General features: G+C 46.4%; 1 protein-coding gene across 1 annotated transcript in view; it reads left to right on the top strand.

The window, feature by feature from the left end:
- The window catches only part of MYO3A (myosin IIIA), a 1,274,985-nt gene that overhangs the window by 387,912 nt on the left and 866,367 nt on the right, over positions 1-20,706 (top strand). Inside the window, exon 10 of the mRNA XM_069211361.1 lies at positions 20,473-20,589. Coding sequence (XP_069067462.1) covers positions 20,473-20,589 — 117 coding nt within the window. The remainder of the gene's footprint in view (positions 1-20,472; positions 20,590-20,706) is intronic.

Raw genomic sequence — 20,706 nt, 5'->3', positions numbered from 1 at the left:
CTAAATGCCATTTTCACAATTCTGATATCCATAAGGTGGCATTCTGAACGCAGAATATTAAAACACTTGGATATTTTGAGCAGAGTCTGCACTTTAACTATTGTATATGTATGTGTATATGTGTGTGTGTGTGTGTATGTGTGTGTGTATATATATATATATATATATATATATATATATATGTATGTATACATATATATACAAACACAGACACACACACACACACACACAAAAGAAAAACAAAGGTTACAGGGACATGATAGATGGGCTCCCATTTTAAACGTACAAAACCATAGAAATCACCTGCTGTAGTTATAGTTATCTCAAGTAACTATAACTCATGCCCTAAGGTAAATATAACTCGCACCCCCACCATGCTCAGTTTTTTAATCCGAAATTGTACTGCAATATTTAATTGATATTATCAATGATGTTATCAAAGATGTAATGAGTGCCGTAATTTGTAGGGTATTTAGCAGTGCATGGCGAGGGGGTGAGGTAGAATTGCCTTAGGGCACGAGTTATTGTTGCTTGAGATCAGACAGTGTGTTTTATTTATATATACACACACTGAAGTGGCAGAGAAATGGAGCAGCATCATGGCATAGAGTTATCGATCAACCAGGTATGGAAAGAAAGAATGAAAATAAGATCCATCAAATACATAAAAAAAAAGACTGAAGGACACAAAATGATCTCTACATGTTAAAAGAAGTTATGTTTTAGATGTGAATTTTTGAGTCCACACAAAGGTAAATGGCTTGCCATTGGACAGATGTGTAAAAACTGTGGGAAAGAGAACCATTTTGTGACAATGTGTAAAGTAAAGGAAAAAGTAAGTGTGTCACAGTATGAAAGCACGTGGCTGTCAGAGTGTTCCATAAGCAACACTTTACACACACCCTCAAAGCCAAGCAGCAACATCAATTGAGGCAAATTGATACTAAGTATAGTCAATCATCATCTAAATCATAGCTGAACAGTTCTTCTGTCTCAATATCAAATAAAATTAAAGAAAATGATTGTACCATGTCAGTGTGTACTTCACAGAAACATGTGCATGTTAGATTGGTCACATATCAAGAAAAATATTAGCCAAAGAAAGGTCGGCATGCCAAAGTAGCAAAATCATAAACACACTGTTCAAAGATTACATTAATAGCTGGTCGATAACTGTCATTATCAACAATGGTGCATCAAAAAACATAGGCCCTCATTACAACCCTGACGTTCGGTGTTAAAGTGGCGGTAATACCGCTAATAGGCCGGCGGATAAAAAAAATGGAATCACGACCATGGCGGAAATTGCCAACACAGATAGCCACTTTAACACTCTGACGGCCACGGCAGTAGCAACAAACACCGCGGCGGTCACCGCCAACAGACAGGCAGAAGACAAAGTACCTCCCACACTATTACAAGGCACCAATCCGCCAGCTTTTCTGGGGCGGTACCAAAGCCATCAAAAACACAGAGGAAACAGAAAACAGAAGAGAAACCACTCACCTCTCGACAATCAATGAAGAACCAGGACGCCTTGGAGCTCGAGTTACAGGTCCTGCTCATGTTTCTGTATCCATTAATACACGATGAAGTGGAAAGAAGGGGGCGGCAGCGACGACGACGGTGAGTACTGCGCCTAGCGCACAGGGGAGGGGAGGAGGCAAAAGAAAGTGACACACACACGCAAAACGCAACATTCCCACCCTCACCCACAACACCATACACACAAAAACATGCAACAACATTACATATACACTCCGTAACCCCCTGGAAAAACGCAAGGACAAAAGGAATTGAGTCAAATCTTTCATATATTAGAAATAGGCAGATAAAGTAAATGATTGTAAAAACCAGTATATAAAAATATTTACAATATGTACAGAAGGCCGTACACTGTCCTTTGCAGATGTCCATGGCCCAGTTGGCAAAAAAATCATGGACGAAGCCCACACATGACACCTGCTTCAAAACGGAGAGAACACTGCAGGGGAATCAGGTTGAAAAAAAATAACAGGCACCTCAGGGGAAAGGGGAGGGGGGCACCTCAGCTGGATGATTGTACAACACCACTGCTCCTCGAGGGGGCTCCATGGCCACTGCTTGGTCCTGGGGAGGTCAAAGCCACAGTCTCAAGTCTCTCAAGTGGGTGGGTTGCCCACTGCCTGGTCCTGAGGAGTGCAAAGCCACAGTCTCTCTAGTGTATGCCTTCTCCACTGGTTCTGGAGGGGGCTTTGTGCCCAGAGTGCTTCATCCTGCCAAGGACTGGGTTAGTGGATGTTTTTCTCCACTGGTTCTGGAGGGGGCTTTGTGCCCAGAGTGCTTCATTGTGCCAAGGACTGTGTTAGTGGATGTTTTTCTCCTCTGGATCTGGAGGGGGCTTTGTGCCCAGAGTGCTTCATCCTGCCAAAGAATGGGTTGGTAGATGTTTTTTCTCCACTGGTTCTGGAGGGGGCTTTGTGCCCAGAGTGCTTCATCCTGCCAAGGACTGTGTTAGTGGATGTTTTTCTCCACTGGTTCTGGAGGGGGCTTTGTGCCCAGAGTGCTTCATCCTGCCAAGGACTGGGTTAGTGGATGTTTTTCTCCACTGGTTCTGGAGGGGGCTTTGTGCCCAGTGATGTAGCACTTGGGGTGTGGCAGTTGACTTCGTCTCACCTGGGTGTCTCAGCCACACGATGTACCTGTAACAGGTAGCATGATACTCCATGGAGGCAGACCCACACTCCATCCTGCGGCGACTTAGGCTGCCAATTGCTGGTTCATGTCCGTGCTGAAGGTGGCGTCTCAAGTGGCATGTCCAAGGTCCAGGACGTCACCTGCAGACTCTGACTGCTGCACACTGGGGATGCTGCTGACAGCCGACAGACTGGCATTGGATGTGCACGTGGGGGTGCTGATGGTGGTGCAGGCAGTGGTGGCTGCGGCGGAGATGCTGCCAGTGCTGGCCGTGGTGCAAGTGACAGTTGCGGTGGATGGAGACACCATACCGTCTCGACAGCCTGGGGTGGCTGATCCTTGGGGAGGATGCTGCAGACTGACGTTGTGGCAGCGGCGGTGCAGGTGGCGGTCGTGACTGTGGTGCATGTGGCTGCCATTTCTGATGATTTGGTGGTCACCAGCCTCTCACCAGGTGACATTGTACCCAGAGGTGATGTGCCCTTTGGCTTGTGGCCCTTCCCCATCTTGACAGTCGCTGCAGAGACCTTAGCACTGTCCACTTGGTGTTTGGGCGAGGCCTAGCTGGGTGGGTGGTGTGACTGTCCCCTGCTGGAAGCCGGCCCTTTTTGACCTTTGCAGGTGGTGGAATAGGGTGGTCCTTCTTGTCTGTCAGTGGCACACTGGCAGCTCTGACGGGTGCCCCCTTAGACCGTCCTGGAGTAGCAGGGACCACAGCGGATGCAGATTTGCTGGCTGAGGTGCTGGGCTGGGAACTAGACATCCTGGCCCTAGGGGAAGAACAGGGGGGAGGTTTAGGGAAGAGGTCCAATTTAGCTAGGAAAAGTTTTTTAGACACACTGGGACGGGAAGATGGAGGGGGTTTGGGAGTGTAGGAAGAGGTAGTGGTTGTAGGAGGTGTACGTCTGCTGAGTTTGGGTGAAGGTGCATGGGTTGGAGGCTGTTGTGAGGTGGATGGCTGTTGAGTGGGTGTGTGTCTGTGTTTGTATACTTTGGGAGGAGGGCTCACGGACACACTGGGAGAGTGTCAGCGAGACCAGATTCTTGGGGTTTGCGCCTGTTCCCAATATGTCCACCTCTTGGCAGCTCCAAACTCTACTAGCCGTTATAGCACAGCGTTAAAGAATGGCCAAGCGGGGGATGGGGTTTAGGTTGGGAACAGCGGGGAAGGAGACCTGTGGAAGCAAGAGTTAAGAACACAATAGCAAGGTCATTCACATTAATCTTCATAAACTTTGTTTTAACTCTTTATGCTCTAATACATGAGAGATCAAGAACTTTTCAATAATGTGACCTTTTTATAGTCATATACTCTGAACATTGAACTTTATCAAGTTAATCCTTAGAATAGCAATTACATCACAACAAGAGTCAATGAGTACATTCGTTCCCAAAGAATTAACTGCTATAGGATTCATGAATTATACTGTGGAATAGGAAAACTGACTAAACTTGTTTCAAGATTCAATTGCCCAGAAATTATTGTGCACTATATTGCCAGACTGCGCATCAAGACCCAAGTACCTGGAATGATTGCGCGATCTGCCAATCTGAACTGCAAGGGTTAATTGCCAAGAATGAATCATGCACACTGTTGCTGATTCAACCATCAAGATTCAAATTCCTCGAAATGATCGCGCACTCTGCCGATCCGAACTGCAAGTGTTAATTGCCAAGAATGAATCACGCACACTTTTGCCGATTTAACCATCAAGATTCAAATGTCTTGAAATGATTGCGCACTCTGCCGATCCGAACTGCAAGGGTTAATTGTCAAGAATGAATCATGCACACTGTTGCTGATTCAACCATTAGGATTCAAACGCCTTGAAATGATCGCGCTCTCTGCGATCCGAACTACAAGGGTTAAGTGCCAAGAGTAAATCGCACACGCGGTAAATCACAAAGCCAAAAACTCAAATGTTTCTAGAAAACGGAGTCAAGGTCTATACCGAACTCCGCCTTACCGCCCTGCTTGAAGATCAGCAAGATAATGAGGACAGGGCCAGGAAATGTCCAAGTAGGCCTCCAGAACAGGAGCTCTGTAAAATGATGCTGCACTGCACCGGGACCTCTGAATAGTGAGCACGTGGAGCTGGGCTGGGTTCCTTAAATAGACCCAAGCCCCACCCACCTGCCACACCCAGCCACACCCAGCCAGGCTGCAGGAAAGGCTTGGAAAATTAACAATACATTGCAAACAGTATTAATGACATTTCAAGATAAAGACCTGCAATGCAAAAAGTTAATATGCAATATCTGCACACAATGCATGAATTATTACATTGCATAAGGTTTGTCATTTTGCATTATGTTGCCCGTAGAGCGTGCACTGTCCTGGTGTTGACAGAGAGGACACAGGGGACGTGTGAATGGTTGTGGGGATGTTGACTGCACGTGAGCGGTGTGTAGTGATGGGCATGCTAGTGATGGGCGTGCTAGTGATGGAGGTAGTGGCTGAGGATGTAGTGCATGCAGGTGTGAGTGGAGACGAGACAGGGAGGGAGGTGGACGACGTGGAGGAGGGGGACACAGTGGAGGCAGTGGATGTTGGTGTGTCTGCATGGGTCTGGTGCTTGTGTGAGTGCCTGTGGGATGTGTGGTGTTTATGTTTATCGGAGCCACTTTTGTGTGTTGATGTGTGTGCAGCTGTTCGGAATGTGTGCTTGGGATAGGCTGAGGTAGAGGGGATTGGTTCTGGGTAGTTGAAGTTGGAGGGGGGAGGCTGGACACAGGGACATTGGCTGCAATCAGTGCTGAGGCCAGAGTCTGAAATGCTCTCTGTTGGGCCGCCACGCCAGAATGAATGCCCTCCAGGTATGCATTTGTTTGCTGCAAATGCCTCTCGACACCCTGGATGGCATTCAGAATGGTTGACTGCCCAACAGTGAGGGATCTCAGGAGGTCAATAGCCTTCTCACTGAGGGCAGCAGGGCTGACTGGGGCAGGGCCTGAGGTGCCTGGGGTGAAGGAAATGCCCATCCTCCTGGGTGAGCGGGCACAGGAAACATGCTGAGGGGCTGCTGGGAGGGCGGTGCTGGTAAGGGGGGTGGCGGCTGTACCTGTTGTTGTGGTGGGCACAGAGGTGCCCACCACCGCAAGGGAGCTCCCATCAGAGGAGTCGCAGCTGTCGCTGGTGTCCGCTCCTGTCCCCGTCGTGGAGCTCTCCTTGCCCTCCATCACACTGGTGCCTTCAGACTCTGTAGATTCACCCTCCAGGGCCATGTGGGATGCAGCTCCCTCTGTCTCTGGTGCCTCTGCTCCTCCTCCAGATGATGCTAATGCACGCAAGGACAGGGTGACAAAACAAGAAGGGGGGGAGAGTCAGAAGAGACACATGGTCAATGCCAGCAACACCACTACCGTTGGCGGACACAACACACAGGGAGCAGCCCTATGCACTAGGCCATGCACTAGCAGTTAATAGGAAAACCACCTGCCCATGGGGTACTATGCCTAACACCATTTTCTGCACACTTGGAGCCCATAGGAGCCTGACTAGTTGTAGATGCCCACTAACACTATTGGGGTTGGAGTGCCTCAGAGCCTGCCTCACAAGGGACCTACCCTACCTAGTTCACCCTGGCCTAGGGGAACCCACAGCCCACGTTCCCCACCCAGACACTTCGTAAAGCACACAGAGTCAGCTGAATGACACTGTACTCACCCCCTTGTGGCTGCTGTGATGCCCTCAAGCACCCATCAAACTCCGGATATGCCACTGCCAAGATCCGGAACATCAGGGGGGTCATGGTGCGATGGGCACCCCTTCCACATTGGGAGGCCAGCCCCAGCTGGGCCTCCGCCATCTTCTTGCTCCAGCGGCGCAGGTTCTCCCATTCCTTCCGGCAGTGGGCGCTCCATCTATGATAGACCCCCAGGGTCCGCACTTCCTTGGCGGTGGCACGCCAAATACCCTTCTTTTGGTGGGCGCAGACCTAGAGAAAAGGTACAGGATGAAAGGAAATTACTCTCCCGTCCAGGCATCATACTCATTGCCCACCAGTTCCCACCCATGCCCTGATGCACATACTCACCATCCTCACATGCAGGCCTCAGCCCCCCCCACATGTATCTTCCATCCACACCACTCCAAACAGGCATTGCCCACGCATCATTCTCACATTGTACCTGTTTGTCTGGAGGACCGTAGAGTAGCGTGTACTGGGGGAGGACCCCATCCACCAGTTTGTCCAATTCCTACGTGGTGAAGGCAGGGGCCCTTTCCCCAGACACATGAGCCACTGTTGCTTCCAGACCCAGGTCACAGCAGCACTTGCAGTGTAGGTCCTCTCCTGTTGCAGGTCAGGTAGCAAGTAAGTAAAGCGATAGAAAATGGCGGTCACTTCCACTGCGGTGCCTACCGTCACCGCCGGTGTACATAGTCATTGGCTCCTGGAACCCATAGGGCTCAATGATAACCAATGCTAAATTGCGCGGCAGTCTTCGGCCGCCTACCGCGACGCTGCAGAACGCCAGCACAGTTACCTCATCTCCCCTTGTCCATCCTTACAGGTCAGGCAGCCGCCCTTCCAGGAGGGCAAATGGCATGGCACCTAACTGCATCACAGCACTATTTGACAGATCTACGGACAAACGACGACACACATGGATTTACTCACGCTACTGAAAACACACTTGTGCAAACTATGTGGTACATGACCCTCTGCTCACCATTCTCATCCATAGGGTCCATCCGCTGGGGCAGATGATGAGATGGAGTCATCCTCCGGTGTACAGACCCCTGGTGGACCTGTTGACAATGGAAGACAGACACATCATTATCACCTACAGACTTGATCGTTCCACAATCAAAGAACTGTGTGCACAATTGGAGCCAGACCTGATGTCAGCTATCCGCCATCCCACAGGAATACCCCCTCTAGTGCAGGTCCTGTCAGTGCTCCATTTCCTGGCAAGTGGCTCCTTTCAAACTGCAGTGGCCATGGCATCAGGGATGTCTCAGCCAATGTTTTCTAATGTGTTGACAAGAGTGTTGTCAGCCCTGCTGAAACACATGCGCAGCTACATCGTTTTCCCCCAGGTGGAGGATTTGCCCACAGTGAAGGCTGACTTTTATGCCCTGGGACATATCCCCAACATCATAGGTGCCATTGATGGTACACATGTGGCATTTGTCCCACCCCGCAGAAATAAACAAGTGTACAGAAATCGAAAAAGCTACCATTCTATGAATGTGCAGATGGTGTGTTTGGCAGACCAGTACATCTCTCATGTGAATGCCAAGTATCCTGGCTCTGTGCATGACGCTTACATTTTGAGGAAAAGCAGTATCCCTTGTGTGATGGGCCAACTCCAGAGGCACCGGGTGTGGCTAATAGGGGAGCCCATGGTCCCCACACAGTATGAATAGGTGTGGGGTTGTCCCTAAGGGTTAGTGTGTGTCTAACAGATATCCCTCGACATTTGCAGGTGACTCTGGTTACCCCAACCTCTCATGGCTACTGACGCCAGTGAGGAATGCCAGGACAAGGGCAGAGGAATGCTACAATGAGGCACATGGGCGAACTAGGCGGATTATTGAGAGGACGTTTGGCCTCATGAAGGCCAGATTCCGGTGCCTCCATCTAACAGGTGGCTCCCTATAGTACTCACCAAAGGTGTGCCAGATAATCGTGGCGTGTTGCACAACCTGGCATTGCGACGCCAGGAGCCTTTTCTGCAGGAGGCTGGGCCTGATGATGGTCTTGTGGCAGCTGTGGAGCCTGTGGACAGTGAGGAAGAGGCGGCAGAGGAAGAAGACATTGACAACCGAAACAACATCATCATGCAGTACTTCCAGTGACACACAGGTAAGAGACTGGCACTGCTCCTCTCATATCTCACTACTGTAGGACATTGTATAAGTCAGCCTCTTAACCTCTGTCTATGGACACTGACAGTTCACTTTGGCTTTCCATTTCACAGATCTGGGTACCTCATTCTGCCTTCTGCTATATTTACTGCTGCCCAACAACTGTCATACAATGGTATGAGCAAATGAAAACTTACATTGATATTTGTGGGTGATGTTGTAATTATACATTTGTGAAAGAACAGACTGACTCCAGATTAGTTTGTGATTCAAGGTTGTTCATTTATGGGCTAATGTGTATAGGGGTATGTGGAAGGGGCTGGGGTGATGGTGGAGGAAGGTCCATAGTAGAGTCCAGTCTCTTGGTATCACAGGTGCATTTTCCAATGGGGCATAGGAAGGGGTGCAATGGTAGTTCAAGGATGGACAGGGTAACAGAGTGGGACAGGAGGGTGACATTAAGGAGAGTCTTATTTCCTGGCGGGGGTCTTGGCAATGTTCTCTGTCTTCGGCCTGGATTGCAGGGACCGTTTGCTGGGTGGTTCTCCTTCTGCAGGAGATGGGGTGCTGGTGGCCTGTTGGTCCTGTGGCGGGGCCTTTTGTCCACTAGCGCCGGCGGACGTGGAAGGCTGTTCATCAGTTGGGCTAGTGTCAGGGACCCGGTGGTATGCCACTGTCTCCCTCATGGTGTTGGCCCTGTCTGCCAGCACCCCTGCAATGGTGACCAGGGTGGTGTTATTGGACTTCAAGTCCTCCCTGACCCACAGGTATTGTCCCTCCTGCAGCTGCTGGGTCTCCTGAAACTTGGCCAGTACGTGCCCATGGTCTCCTGGGAATGGTGGTATGCTCCCATGATTTTGGAGAGTGCCTGGTGGAGAGTCGGTTCCCTGGGCCTGTCCTCCCCCTGTCATACAGCAGTCCTCCCAGCTTCCCTGTTGTCCTGTGCCTCTGTCCCCTGAACCATGTGCCCACTGCCACTGACCCCAGGTCCCTGATTGTCTTGGGTTAGTGGGTTTGCCTGAGGTCCCTGTAGTGATGGACACACTGTTGATTGATGTGTCCTGGGCCCGCTGGGTGGGTGCTGTGGTGGTGTTTCCTGATGGGGGAGGTTCTGTGGTGGGTTGGGACTGTGGCAGGGGAACGGCCAGTCCAGAGGTCCCTGATGGGCCAGGCTGGTCATCTTGATCCAGGCGTGCAGAGCTGCTGTCATCACTGTGGACCTCTTCTGTGGGGGTACTGGATATGGCTGGCACCTTCTGTCCTGTGACGCTGGGTAGAGGTCCTGTTGGGGTGTAAATGCAGTGTTATTGTGTTTGTGTGTGCCATCTTGTGCAATGGGTGTGTTTCCCTCTATTGCTGTGCTTGCACTATTGCCTTGGCCCTTGTGTGAGTGGTGATTGTGTGCCCTGGGTGAGTCTCTCTCTTTGACATGCTTTGGTGATGGGTGTCCATGCAGGTCTGTCATGGGTGTCCATTCATTATTGTTGCATGCAGGGCTTGGTATTGGGATGGGTGGGTTGTGATGGTGGGGTATAAGTGAGGTGTTGGAGTGATGGGGGTGAGGGTAGGGGTAAGTGTTAGTGATGGCATGCAGGTAGGGTGGGGGGATATAGTAGTAAAGATATGACTTACCAGAGTTCAGTCCTCCTGCTACTCCTGCGAGGCCCTCCGGATGCATTATTCCCAAGACTTGCTCCTCCCATGTTGTTAGTTGCGGGGGAGGAGGAGGGGGTCCACCGCCAGTCCTCTGTACGGCTACCTGGTGTCTGGATACCGCGGAACATACCTTCCCTCGTAGGTCGTTCTACCTCTTCCTGATGTCATCCTGTGTTCTTGGATGCTGTCCCACTGCGTTGACTCTGTTGACAGTTCTCCACCATAGCTCCATCTTCCTTGCTATGGACGTCTGCTGCACCTGTGATCCGAATAGCTGTGGCTCTACCCAGATGATTTCCTCCACCAGGACCTCCTACTCAAAAAACCTGAGGTGTCTTTGAGGTGCCATGATGTGTGAGGTGATGTTAGATGTGATGTGTGGGGTGATGTTTTGTGGTGTGTGGTGTTTTGTGCATGGACGGTGTATGAGTGATGGTGTTGTGTGCCTCTGGATGCTGGTGTGGTCTTTGCTTTTGTCTCTCTCTGCTTCTTCAAACTTTTTTGGTGTAAGGGGTTGTGGGTATTATGGGTGTGTGTTTTATAGTGGTATGTGTTTGGGTGTGGTGTGTGTATGTGTATCCTGTGTGTGTATTTTGAATTGTCCAATGTGGTTGTGTTTTGTAAGTGTGTATGTATTTTGAGTGCTGCGATGTGTACTGCCAATGGTTTACTGCGGTTGAATGACCGCCGCCTTGATTCGTGGGTCGTGATAGTGTGGGCGTATTCCTGTTGGCGTGTTGGTGTGGGTTTTGGTTCCGCCAATTGATCACTGACCTTTGGTGTGGCGGGCTTGTGTGGGTGTCTGTATTGTGGAGGATTTCTCAGTGTGGGTCATACCTGTAGTGGATTTCCACCACGGACACGGTATGTGTGTGGCCGTTGGCATGGCGGTCAGCAGCATTTACCGCCAATGTTGTAATGAGGGCCATAATGCCTAAAGGGAAATACAATGAACTACCTCAGTTACCGCAGCTCACACCATTGAAAACCTAAATGTATACTTGGGCTGCATCAATGCCCATAAATAGTCAAGGTTAATTTGTAGCGACATTTAAACCCAAGAAAACAAAGGTACAAACACCGATCCATGTGCTTCAAGATGGTGTCAAGTGCCTGTTAACTCATCTTCAGTAAAGCTGGTAATATGGGACAGATCTGTGTGAATAACAACATAATTGCTCACCAGAAAATAGTAAATCAATTCCCTTCGTTGTTTCATGGTTTAGGAAAGCTTAAGACTATGAAAGCAAAAATGAATATTATTGAAGATGTCCGCCCTGTTGCTTTAAGACATGGACAAATCGCTTTTCATTTACAAGAGGCTGTTGAAAACGTAATCGAATTGTTACTTAAGCTTGACATTATTGAGCGTTCCACTGGTCCAACACCCTGGGCTTCTCCCATAGTACTGGTTCCCAAAAGACAGTGAAGGAGCTGTACGCTACTGCGTTGACATGCATCAGGCAAACAAGGCAATTGAATGAGAACAACATTACTGACATGATAATGCAATTGAATGGTTCAAAGGTCTTTTGTCTCCTTGATTTAAATAAAGGTTTTCATCGGTTGGAACTTGAAGAAAGCTGTAGGAACATTATAACCTTTTCCATACATGTTGGTTTCTTTCAATACAAAAGACTTAGGCCCTCATTACAACCTTGAATTGGCGATCGTACCGCCAACAGGCTGGTGGTACAATTCGCCATATTTTGACCGTGGCGGTAGCGCATGGTCACACTGCGGGACCGGCGGTTTTCCGCCATCATTGCCCCGGCGGTTATAATCCAACAGGGCAGTGCTGCTTGCAGCGCTGCCCTAGGGATTATGACCCCCCTTCCCGCCAGCTTGTCCATGGCGGTAGAGACCGCCATGGAAAGGCTGGCGGAAAGGGGAGTCACGGGCCCCTGGGGGCCCCTGCACTGCCCATGCACTTACCATCGGCAGTGCAGGGGCCCCCATGCACAGCCCCGTCGCGATTTTCACTGTCTGCCTGGCAGCCGCCGAACCGCCACAATGCGGCTCAAATCCCCGCTGGGCGGAAACTCTGCTTCCGCCCGTCGGCCAAGCGGGGATGTCCAAATGCGGCTGGCGGGTTTCCGGCCACATGGGCGGCCGCCTGGCGGTACAACCTTGGCGGTCGGACTCGTCCGACCAACAAGGTTGTTATGAGGGCCTTAGTTTTGGTGTGTAATCAGCTGCAGAACATTTTCAAGATGTCATTTGACGTATCATGTAGCCTCTTGTGAATATGGTCAATTATAGTGATGACCTATCAGTTTTTGGACCTACACAGAAGGAGCATGATAGAGTTCTCACACAAGTATGTTGTTTACTCAGTGATGAAGGTTTGACTTTGAATGCAGGTAAGTATGAGTTCAGCAGACAAAATTAAAATTCTTTGACCATATATTTTCTGATGGGGGTATGACACCTGATCCTGCAAAAGTACAAACTTGGTCAAATGCTGATCCCCTACAAGATGTTTAAATGGTTTGTTCCTTTCTTGGCATGGCCAGTTACTGTTCAAAGTACATAGAAGACTTTGCCACTGTTACTGCTCCATTACAAGAGTTGATGAAGAAAAATGTTTCCTTTCAATGGTCAGAAGAATGTGACAGGAGTTTCAAGAGAATCAAACATACTATTGAAAATGCTACTGAAATGGCATACTTCAATCCAAAACTTCATACAGAGGTTGTGGTTGACACTAGCCTGGTCGGGTTAAGCACTATCCTTTCACAGCACAGTTGATGCTCAAAGGTATGTTGTGGCCTATGCTATTAAAAGTTTGTTACCAACTAGTTTGTGCTTACTCACAATCTGACTAAGAAAGTTCAACCGTGGTACGGGCTTGTGAACATTTCCATATATGAAGTGACTGAAAGCCATTTATACTTGTAACTAATCATGAAGCTTCATTGACCATCTTTGGTGATCCGAAAGCCAAGATGCCTCCTTGCATTGCGAAAATAGGATTATACAATCCTGCATCATCCAGGAAAGGACCAGAATCCTGGTTGAGTGCTTTTCAAGACACAGTACTCCATCGAAAATGACTGAAATCTACATTAATTTAATCTTCAAGTGAAATGCACCAGCTGCCATCTCGTTAGCCCAGATTATCACTGCCATAAGCCATGATAGTGACACGCTGAAGTTTAGACATAATTACACATCAGTCGTAGAGCCTGACACACTCGATTTCTCATAGATGATGGATACAAAAATGTCAAGGATGAATTGTACATAAGTCAGGAAGGACTTTTACTGTGAGGGGGGAGAATCTTGATTCCGAAGAGTCTGCATCGGAAAGTAGTTGAAATCTCACAAAGTACATTGTGGGGTTGTTGCCACAAAAAGAGCTCTCCCAGACTGAGTTTTGTTTCCATACTGGATAAGTGACTTCACCTGATGGTGATTGTGGATAAATACTCAAGTTTCCCTTTGGCTGAAGATCTCTCATCCACAACTCACAAACAAGTTGTCGAAGAGCTAGATGGCATCTTTGCGAACTGGTACATTCCAGCCATTGTGAAGTCTGATAATGGCCCACCCTTTAACATTATAGAATTCAAAGAATTCCTGGAGCAACTGAACATAAAGCATCAAAAGTGTACATAACTGTGGCCGCCGGCCAATGGACTTGTTGAGCTTTTTATTAGTACATCAAAGAAAGCAGTACAGCGTGCAACTCTTGAGAAGGTGAGTTTGAAAACAATACTAGATGCTACGCCAAGAGCTTATTGTTCATCACCTCACTCAACTTTAGTCAAAAGTCATGTGACTTTGATGTTCGGGAGAGCAATGACAACCAAGTTACCTCATTAGGCCACTAAGCGAGACAAAAACGAAAACATGATTTGTACAAGTGGCTTGGTTAACAAGCAGATAATGAAAGACAAAAGGCAACATGCGGAGGACATCGCAGTTAGAAGAGGAGTTTTGGTGATTGTCCAACAGCTGTGTAAAAGAAAATCTGATGCTCTATTTGATGCTGAACTTTTTCAAGTGGTGTCTACCAAGGGACATATGGTGACTGCCGAGCATACTGGGAAGTCTGTTACCAGAAACTCTTCTCACTTTAGGCCTGTGCTTTACTGATCTGCAACTCAAAATGGTAAAAGAAGGACCAAATCTGAAATCTCCGCGACTGCTGTTACCTGTGCACCATTGTTAACAGTCTCTGACACAGAGGATGATGACTTACAGCTTCCAGTAATAAGATCGGTAAGAATGACCAAAGTGCCAAAAAGATTGATCGAAGAGATATAATTGTACATTTCTATATGTCTATGTGTATGTTTACTGTATGTTTACTGATTTAGTAAACGTTTTATTTTTTCATTTGCAAGTTTTATGACGCAATCTTTTCAGCTCCAAATGGACTCTGTAGCAGTGTGGCCTAATACTACAATAGAAGGTAATGAAACCTTGATTTAGAAGGGTTGGAATTCACTGGTACATGTGTGATTACAGCTAAGTGTGTGTGGGTTGGACTTTTTCCCGTATGCAGGGTCATCCCCAATCTTTTTTTCCTCCTGCCTCCTATTTTTTTCTGACCTGTTTTTGTTGGCTTTAGAACTCTGAGCACTTTACCACTGCTAACCAGTGCTAATGTGCATATGCTCTCTGTGTAAATTGTATTGTTGATTGGATTTCCATGATTGGCATTTTTGATTTACTAGTAAGTCCCTAGTACAGTGCATTAGAGGTGCCCAGGGCTTGTAAATCAAATGCTACTAGTGGGCCTGCAGCACCGGTGTGCCACCCACATAAGCAGCCCTGTAATTATGTCTCAGACCTGCCTACATATTGTGTGTCGTATCTTTTGTATATCAAACATGGTACATTCCTTCCCCTGTGCCAACTCGCCATTTCTTTTCCCCCCACCTTCACCATTCTATTAGATGGTCCAGGCGCTCAGCTTAGAATGTTGATGAGAGAACTGTCATTGAGTATAGTGACCTGGAGGTGTTTATACTGCTGAATAAAATCACGCTTACTAGAACTACCGTATTCCGTTCATCCTTGTAACTGAATGACTTTAAGGACGGAAAGTGTGAGATGAAAAGGAAAAGGTAAAATTCTATGAATGTATTCCACCTCATGGTACCAGGCACTTTTAGGAGTTTTAGGGAAACGCACCCTACATATGGTCATATGGTAGCAAAGCAAGAGATGGATATGTGCAGAGTAAACCAATAAAGATGAAAGTCAGAATGCGTGGACACGTTTTTATCTTATTCTGTGCTTCAACAATGCCTCTATTTTAATAGACATTAGTATGAAGTGTGTGATGATTAGTACTTTTCCAGATGGCTTTGGTCTCATATCTCTGATAATGCCACAAACATTCAGGAAGAGTTCCAGACCCACAACCAAAAATGATTGAAACATTGTTGGATCAGCTTAGAATATAGACAGAGACAGCTTGCTGAGTTGCCTGATCTAGGGCTGAGATGGGAAATCAACAAAACCCGATACCTAGGCATTATGGTGGCACATTTTGCAGAGAAGCAATATGAGCAGATATGGGTGAGTGTTGCCAGGGCTCCAGACCTCTCTCAGTTTCTGAACTTCTCTTATATTGTCATTTAATGGACAGGTGGTCATGGTAAAAATGGTGGCTTTACAGTGCTGTTTACATGTACTGAAAAAATTCCTTTATCCCCTTACCACGTTCCACTTTTAAGTAAGTGAATATTTTGCTGGTTGCCTTGATCTGGGCAGAACGACTTAGCAGGGTGACTCTCAGCTAACTCAAATGTGATAGGGAAGAGGACAGACTGGGACTCCTGGAGCTAGAAGCTTACTCGTACACTTCCCACATTCAACACCCAGCCAAATGGGTTGCAGAGGAGTAACTGAAAAACAGACAGTGCGCATTCTGAGAGTGCTGGGCAGGGGGGACCCTGCATGACCTTGGGCATGGGCTGTGCAGGGACAACCCTGTGGCCACAAGTAATTGTTCTCCGCCAACCTTTTCATGGTGGGGAAACCACCATGTAAAGGCTGGTGGGGAACAAGGTTGTAATGAGCAGGGCGGTGCTAAGTTCAGCACCACCCTGGTTGATTACAACCAGGACTGTCGCCAGCCCGTCGGAGTCTTGGATCCTGGCAGAGAAAGTGGTCTATTGGTGGGTCTGCCTGGCAAACTTGAAATGTGCCAGTCGGACTTCCCCAGCCCCGGCGGTCTGACAACCACTGTGAGTCTGGCAGTCTTGTGACCATCAAACTTGTAATCACACCCTAAGTCCAAGGGTTGAAATCTTGATGGGTGAAGGCACAAAAAGTTTCAGCCCAAAAAGTGGACTTAGGCGGCTACAAAATTTGAATTTCTCCTGCTTTGAGCTTCTATTGTCAAAAACAACTGCTTTCGCTGGACCTTGTTCAATGGCTCTACCTTGCTGGATCATTTTACCCTCCGTTTCAGAGACCAAGTCAGAAGGATAGCCCTCTTGGTATAGACGCGTGCCTGATTGCGCTTGCCCTGAAATTATGGCTAGGTCCCAGTCAAGTAGCAACGGGAACTATTAATTAGCGCTTTTCTCTCTCTTGCTGCTTTTTGCCTTAAATCTTTGAGAAATTTTATCTCAGGCTCCCCTTTTTTGTTTGTTGTTGTTTGACATTTCCCTGATTAAATTTTTCTAACATTTTCTAAATTGATTGTTTGATTTTTATGGGATTGTTCTGACTTTTTGACTGTTTCTGCTAAATACTTTACATATTTTTCTATATTAAGCCTGTCCACTCTGTGTCATAACTACAGGGGATTGAGACCAGGTTTAAATGGTTGAAGCTGTGTGTTACCCTCACAAATGTGTGATCTTTTTTGTATGCTGGATTCACATTCACCCCAATTATAAACCACTGTCTTACAAGATGCGTCTAAGATTTAGTATGCAGATAATTCTCGTATTGTGAGCAAAAAGGCTGTGACACAGCATGATCAAGATTTTGTGCATCTGGAGTCTGAAGACTGTTCTCATCCTGGATCAGAATTGTTTAGAGTTGGACAGGATGAAGCAAGTGTGAGCATGCAAAGCAATGCAAATGTAGGTGTTATGGGTGATGGTGGAAATGCATGCAGGTCCCATTTTATACTTGAAATAAAGGTACTGTTTATCTTGCCCATTCTTTGCTGAACATTTCCTATATTGAAGCTTAATACTATGAACTCCACACTAAACTCCCAAGATATTTACGATTGATAGATAGATGGTAATGTAAACATTCCCTCTGGCCATGTTGCTTATTCTTCCACATCTTTAAATGTGCTTTGTGTAAAAGATCAATTGCAAGTATTGCAAAATCCTCTATATTATAATAACAATCAATAGCAAGGCAACGGTCTGTGTCTTTGGCTCACTGGATATCATCATTGGAAGTACCATTAATCAGGATTTTGATCACCTCTTTCTGAATTGGACTGTGTGAGAAATTAGATCAGCTATCCCTCTTTCTGAAAATAATATTTGTTCATTAGAACCATGCTCCTATTTATCCTTCCTATCTTCTGTACCTTGAAGTGTAAAATAATCCTGTATCCTCCAGTGGGAATGAATATATCCTCAGCAATCATTGTCTCTGCTGTACACAGAAGAATTTGAGCAGATTTTAGTGCTTTGGCGGGATCCAAAAAAAACAATGCACTTGTTGGCTTTTAAAGTAAATCAAATATGTTCTTTGAGTCCTCACACTACCTAGAAAACTTGGGGGTAAAGATATATTTTCCTCCTGTGAGGGATGAAGGAATCTCCTAACCAGCAGTAGTGGTGCACTTCAGTGCTCTACATCTCTGGCCCGCTTAGCTTTCACTGGATAATCATCAATGACTGATTCCTTCCTGAATTCTTTTTATCTTGATTAACTCTACACTAGGTTCAGAAAGACAGTTAATGCTTTTTTCTTTGGCTCAGTTCAGTTGGAATTAGTGTCTTTCTGAGTAATAGTAGCACTCCTGCAAGTCCTCCCATAGTCAATCCCACTTTCAATGACAGGAACTTTCTGATCAATAACAAAAGCTTCCTTTCTGTCATTTCAATTTATATTGTCAGACAGCTATTGTCAGGGACATGTTGAGAAGGGAATTGTTCATAAGAAAAAAAGTAATTTTAATGCTAAAAATGTTCCATGAAACTAAAATAAAATATGCCAGCTGGATGCCTCACTAATCTGAGAACTTGTGGTTGGCAAATGTAATGTTCTGGAGGTCATGAGCTTGAATCTCAGCAAAGCAGACTCACCCTTCCATTCTTTGAACTGGGTTTATTCAGTATGATGTATTGGATAAAAAACATCTGGTATACAGAGAACTTAGAAACGGCAGAGATGTGGTATAAAACTCTATTTAAAATGCAAATTGTTATGAATCAGAAATCGATAAAACGACAGGCTGCAATATACGAGTAGATTTCTGACTTTCAAACATTTAAAGTGGTTCTGCCCCTTTGTGTTTAAATGAACCATCAAAATAAAATGTATTTTTTATATTTTTGTCCTCATTCAGCCCCGCCTACTGAGACACCTCTTCGTTCCTGTAACCTTTTCGCCCTCTTGACTAAGAAGAGAGACTCAAGTCAGGGGGTGCACCTTTGTAACTCCCGGTCCGCCTAAACAGACCTGCTGAGGCGTCGAACGGTGCTTAATCATTGGACTGAGGCAAAGAAAAAATCATTGGGACAGTTTCACATAGATACCCAGGAGTAAACTTAGCAGGGGAGCAGATTTTAGGCTATTCCCTGCCAATTTAATAATGGTGACCACATTTCTACGCTTCTCTTTGAGCCCTGCACATTTAGGTCCATATTTGCCGCACGAAGAGCAGCATTCAACCAGTCTGTATAGCTCGGAGAGTGCTCATTCAACCATTTTTTGCAGATTTCATTCCGACCCAGCACAATTACATAGAACACAAATGAACGATTGGTTTTGTTCACCCTTTTCCATATCCCCTACAAGGGGTACAAGGCTATGGTGTTGTCTGAAAAAGGAGGCTTACAGTCTTTTCTACTTAAAGTTGGTGACCCTAAATCCTTCAAAAAAGTTAAACTAAAAGTGCTGCAAGGAATGGCAAGGAGTTGGTACCAGTTGAGGCGGCGGTTAGGTGTACATTATTATAGCTATCAGGCCCCTATCTGTGATTCCCTGGGCACCCCAGAATGCTGTCAGGATATTCTTGCATTACCACTTAAAAGGGCAGGTGTGGAAAGGTGGGGGGAGATTGCGCGAGATGGTACTTTATGCCTTTGGGATGAATTGGTAAGAATAATGGACGGTTCTCTGTCCAGGTTAAAATATTTACAGATAAGACAGTGGGAAAAAGAAACTAAGGGGGGATTGGGAGTGGTAAATGCCCTGGAGGACTCTTTTTTAGACCTGGCACTCTCGGTTTCGGGGAAGAGGGTGGCGGTTTGGTATTGGGAAATATTAGAAACTTTGGATAAGAACTTTGACCTACCAAGCAAGTTATGGGGCAAGGTGATGTTAGGCGACAAGATTGGGTTATGGTGGAAGAAGTCGTATACGACATTGTATGAAGTAGTGAAGCCGGCCCCATTAAGGAAAAAACATCTTTATACTCTACATAGAGCATACATATCTCCGGCAAAACTGTCCAAATTTAAGAAGGGGGAGGTGATCAAGTGTCCGAAATGTGGCGGGCTAGGAGCAACGGATATACACATGTTCTGGGGCTGCCCTGCCATCCACCCAATTTTGAGATTCCCCTCCCCCTGCCAGCCAGAAATACTGCTGGCTGTTTTACGAAAGCAAACTCCCAAAGCAGGAATTTATTTTTGGGAAAAAAAGATTTCTAACTGTTCATCAGCACCATTGTTTAATTTCCCTGGCCAGGACTGGCTTGCTTTCCATTACAGTTCTAGGAAGGGAAATCCAGTGACACACACCCTCCTTAAAATATGACCGGCCAACCATCACTACAAAATGGTAGACCTTTGATGGGCAATCCACCAGGTCAAAACATTCCAGTGGTGGGGCCAGCTGAGGTTCCCCTGGTGGAAAACCTTTTGTGCCTTTACCTCTAAATGTAGCAGGCCACCAGCTTGTGTGTTGATGTAGGTGCACGGACAGTTTGTGATGGTTAACCTCCCCTGTCTAAACGACCCTCCTACGTGTACAGAATTAATGCATTTCCAATCACATATTACAATTTTCAGCTTTTACTTTAGGTTTCTATTGTACATTTCTGACATTTTAAAGGATATTTGTGATACTGTATTTAATCATAACATTTAATACACAATTGTGAATTTTAACCAAGTGCTCTTGTCAAATAATAAAGTTCTATGTGTCTTATTTTACAGAATACAGTGACAGAACAATTGCAGCAGCGTTACTCAAGGGATGAGATATACACTTACGTTGGTGACATTCTCATTGCTGTCAATCCATTCAGAAAATTAGACATTTATTCGCCACAGGTAAGAATTTTATTTTGCATTTAAATCATTTGTTTTTTAAAGCTTTAGGTAGATCAAAAGCCTTGCAACCCAACTTGCATGTAATACAATAAATAAGAATAGATTCTCATAACTCTC

Source organism: Pleurodeles waltl, chromosome 10 (assembly GCF_031143425.1).
Source record: "Pleurodeles waltl isolate 20211129_DDA chromosome 10, aPleWal1.hap1.20221129, whole genome shotgun sequence".
NCBI classification, from domain to species: domain Eukaryota; kingdom Metazoa; phylum Chordata; class Amphibia; order Caudata; family Salamandridae; genus Pleurodeles; species Pleurodeles waltl.
The sequence above is the reverse complement of the archived record's forward strand: the minus strand, read 5'-3'. Positions and strand labels throughout refer to the sequence as shown.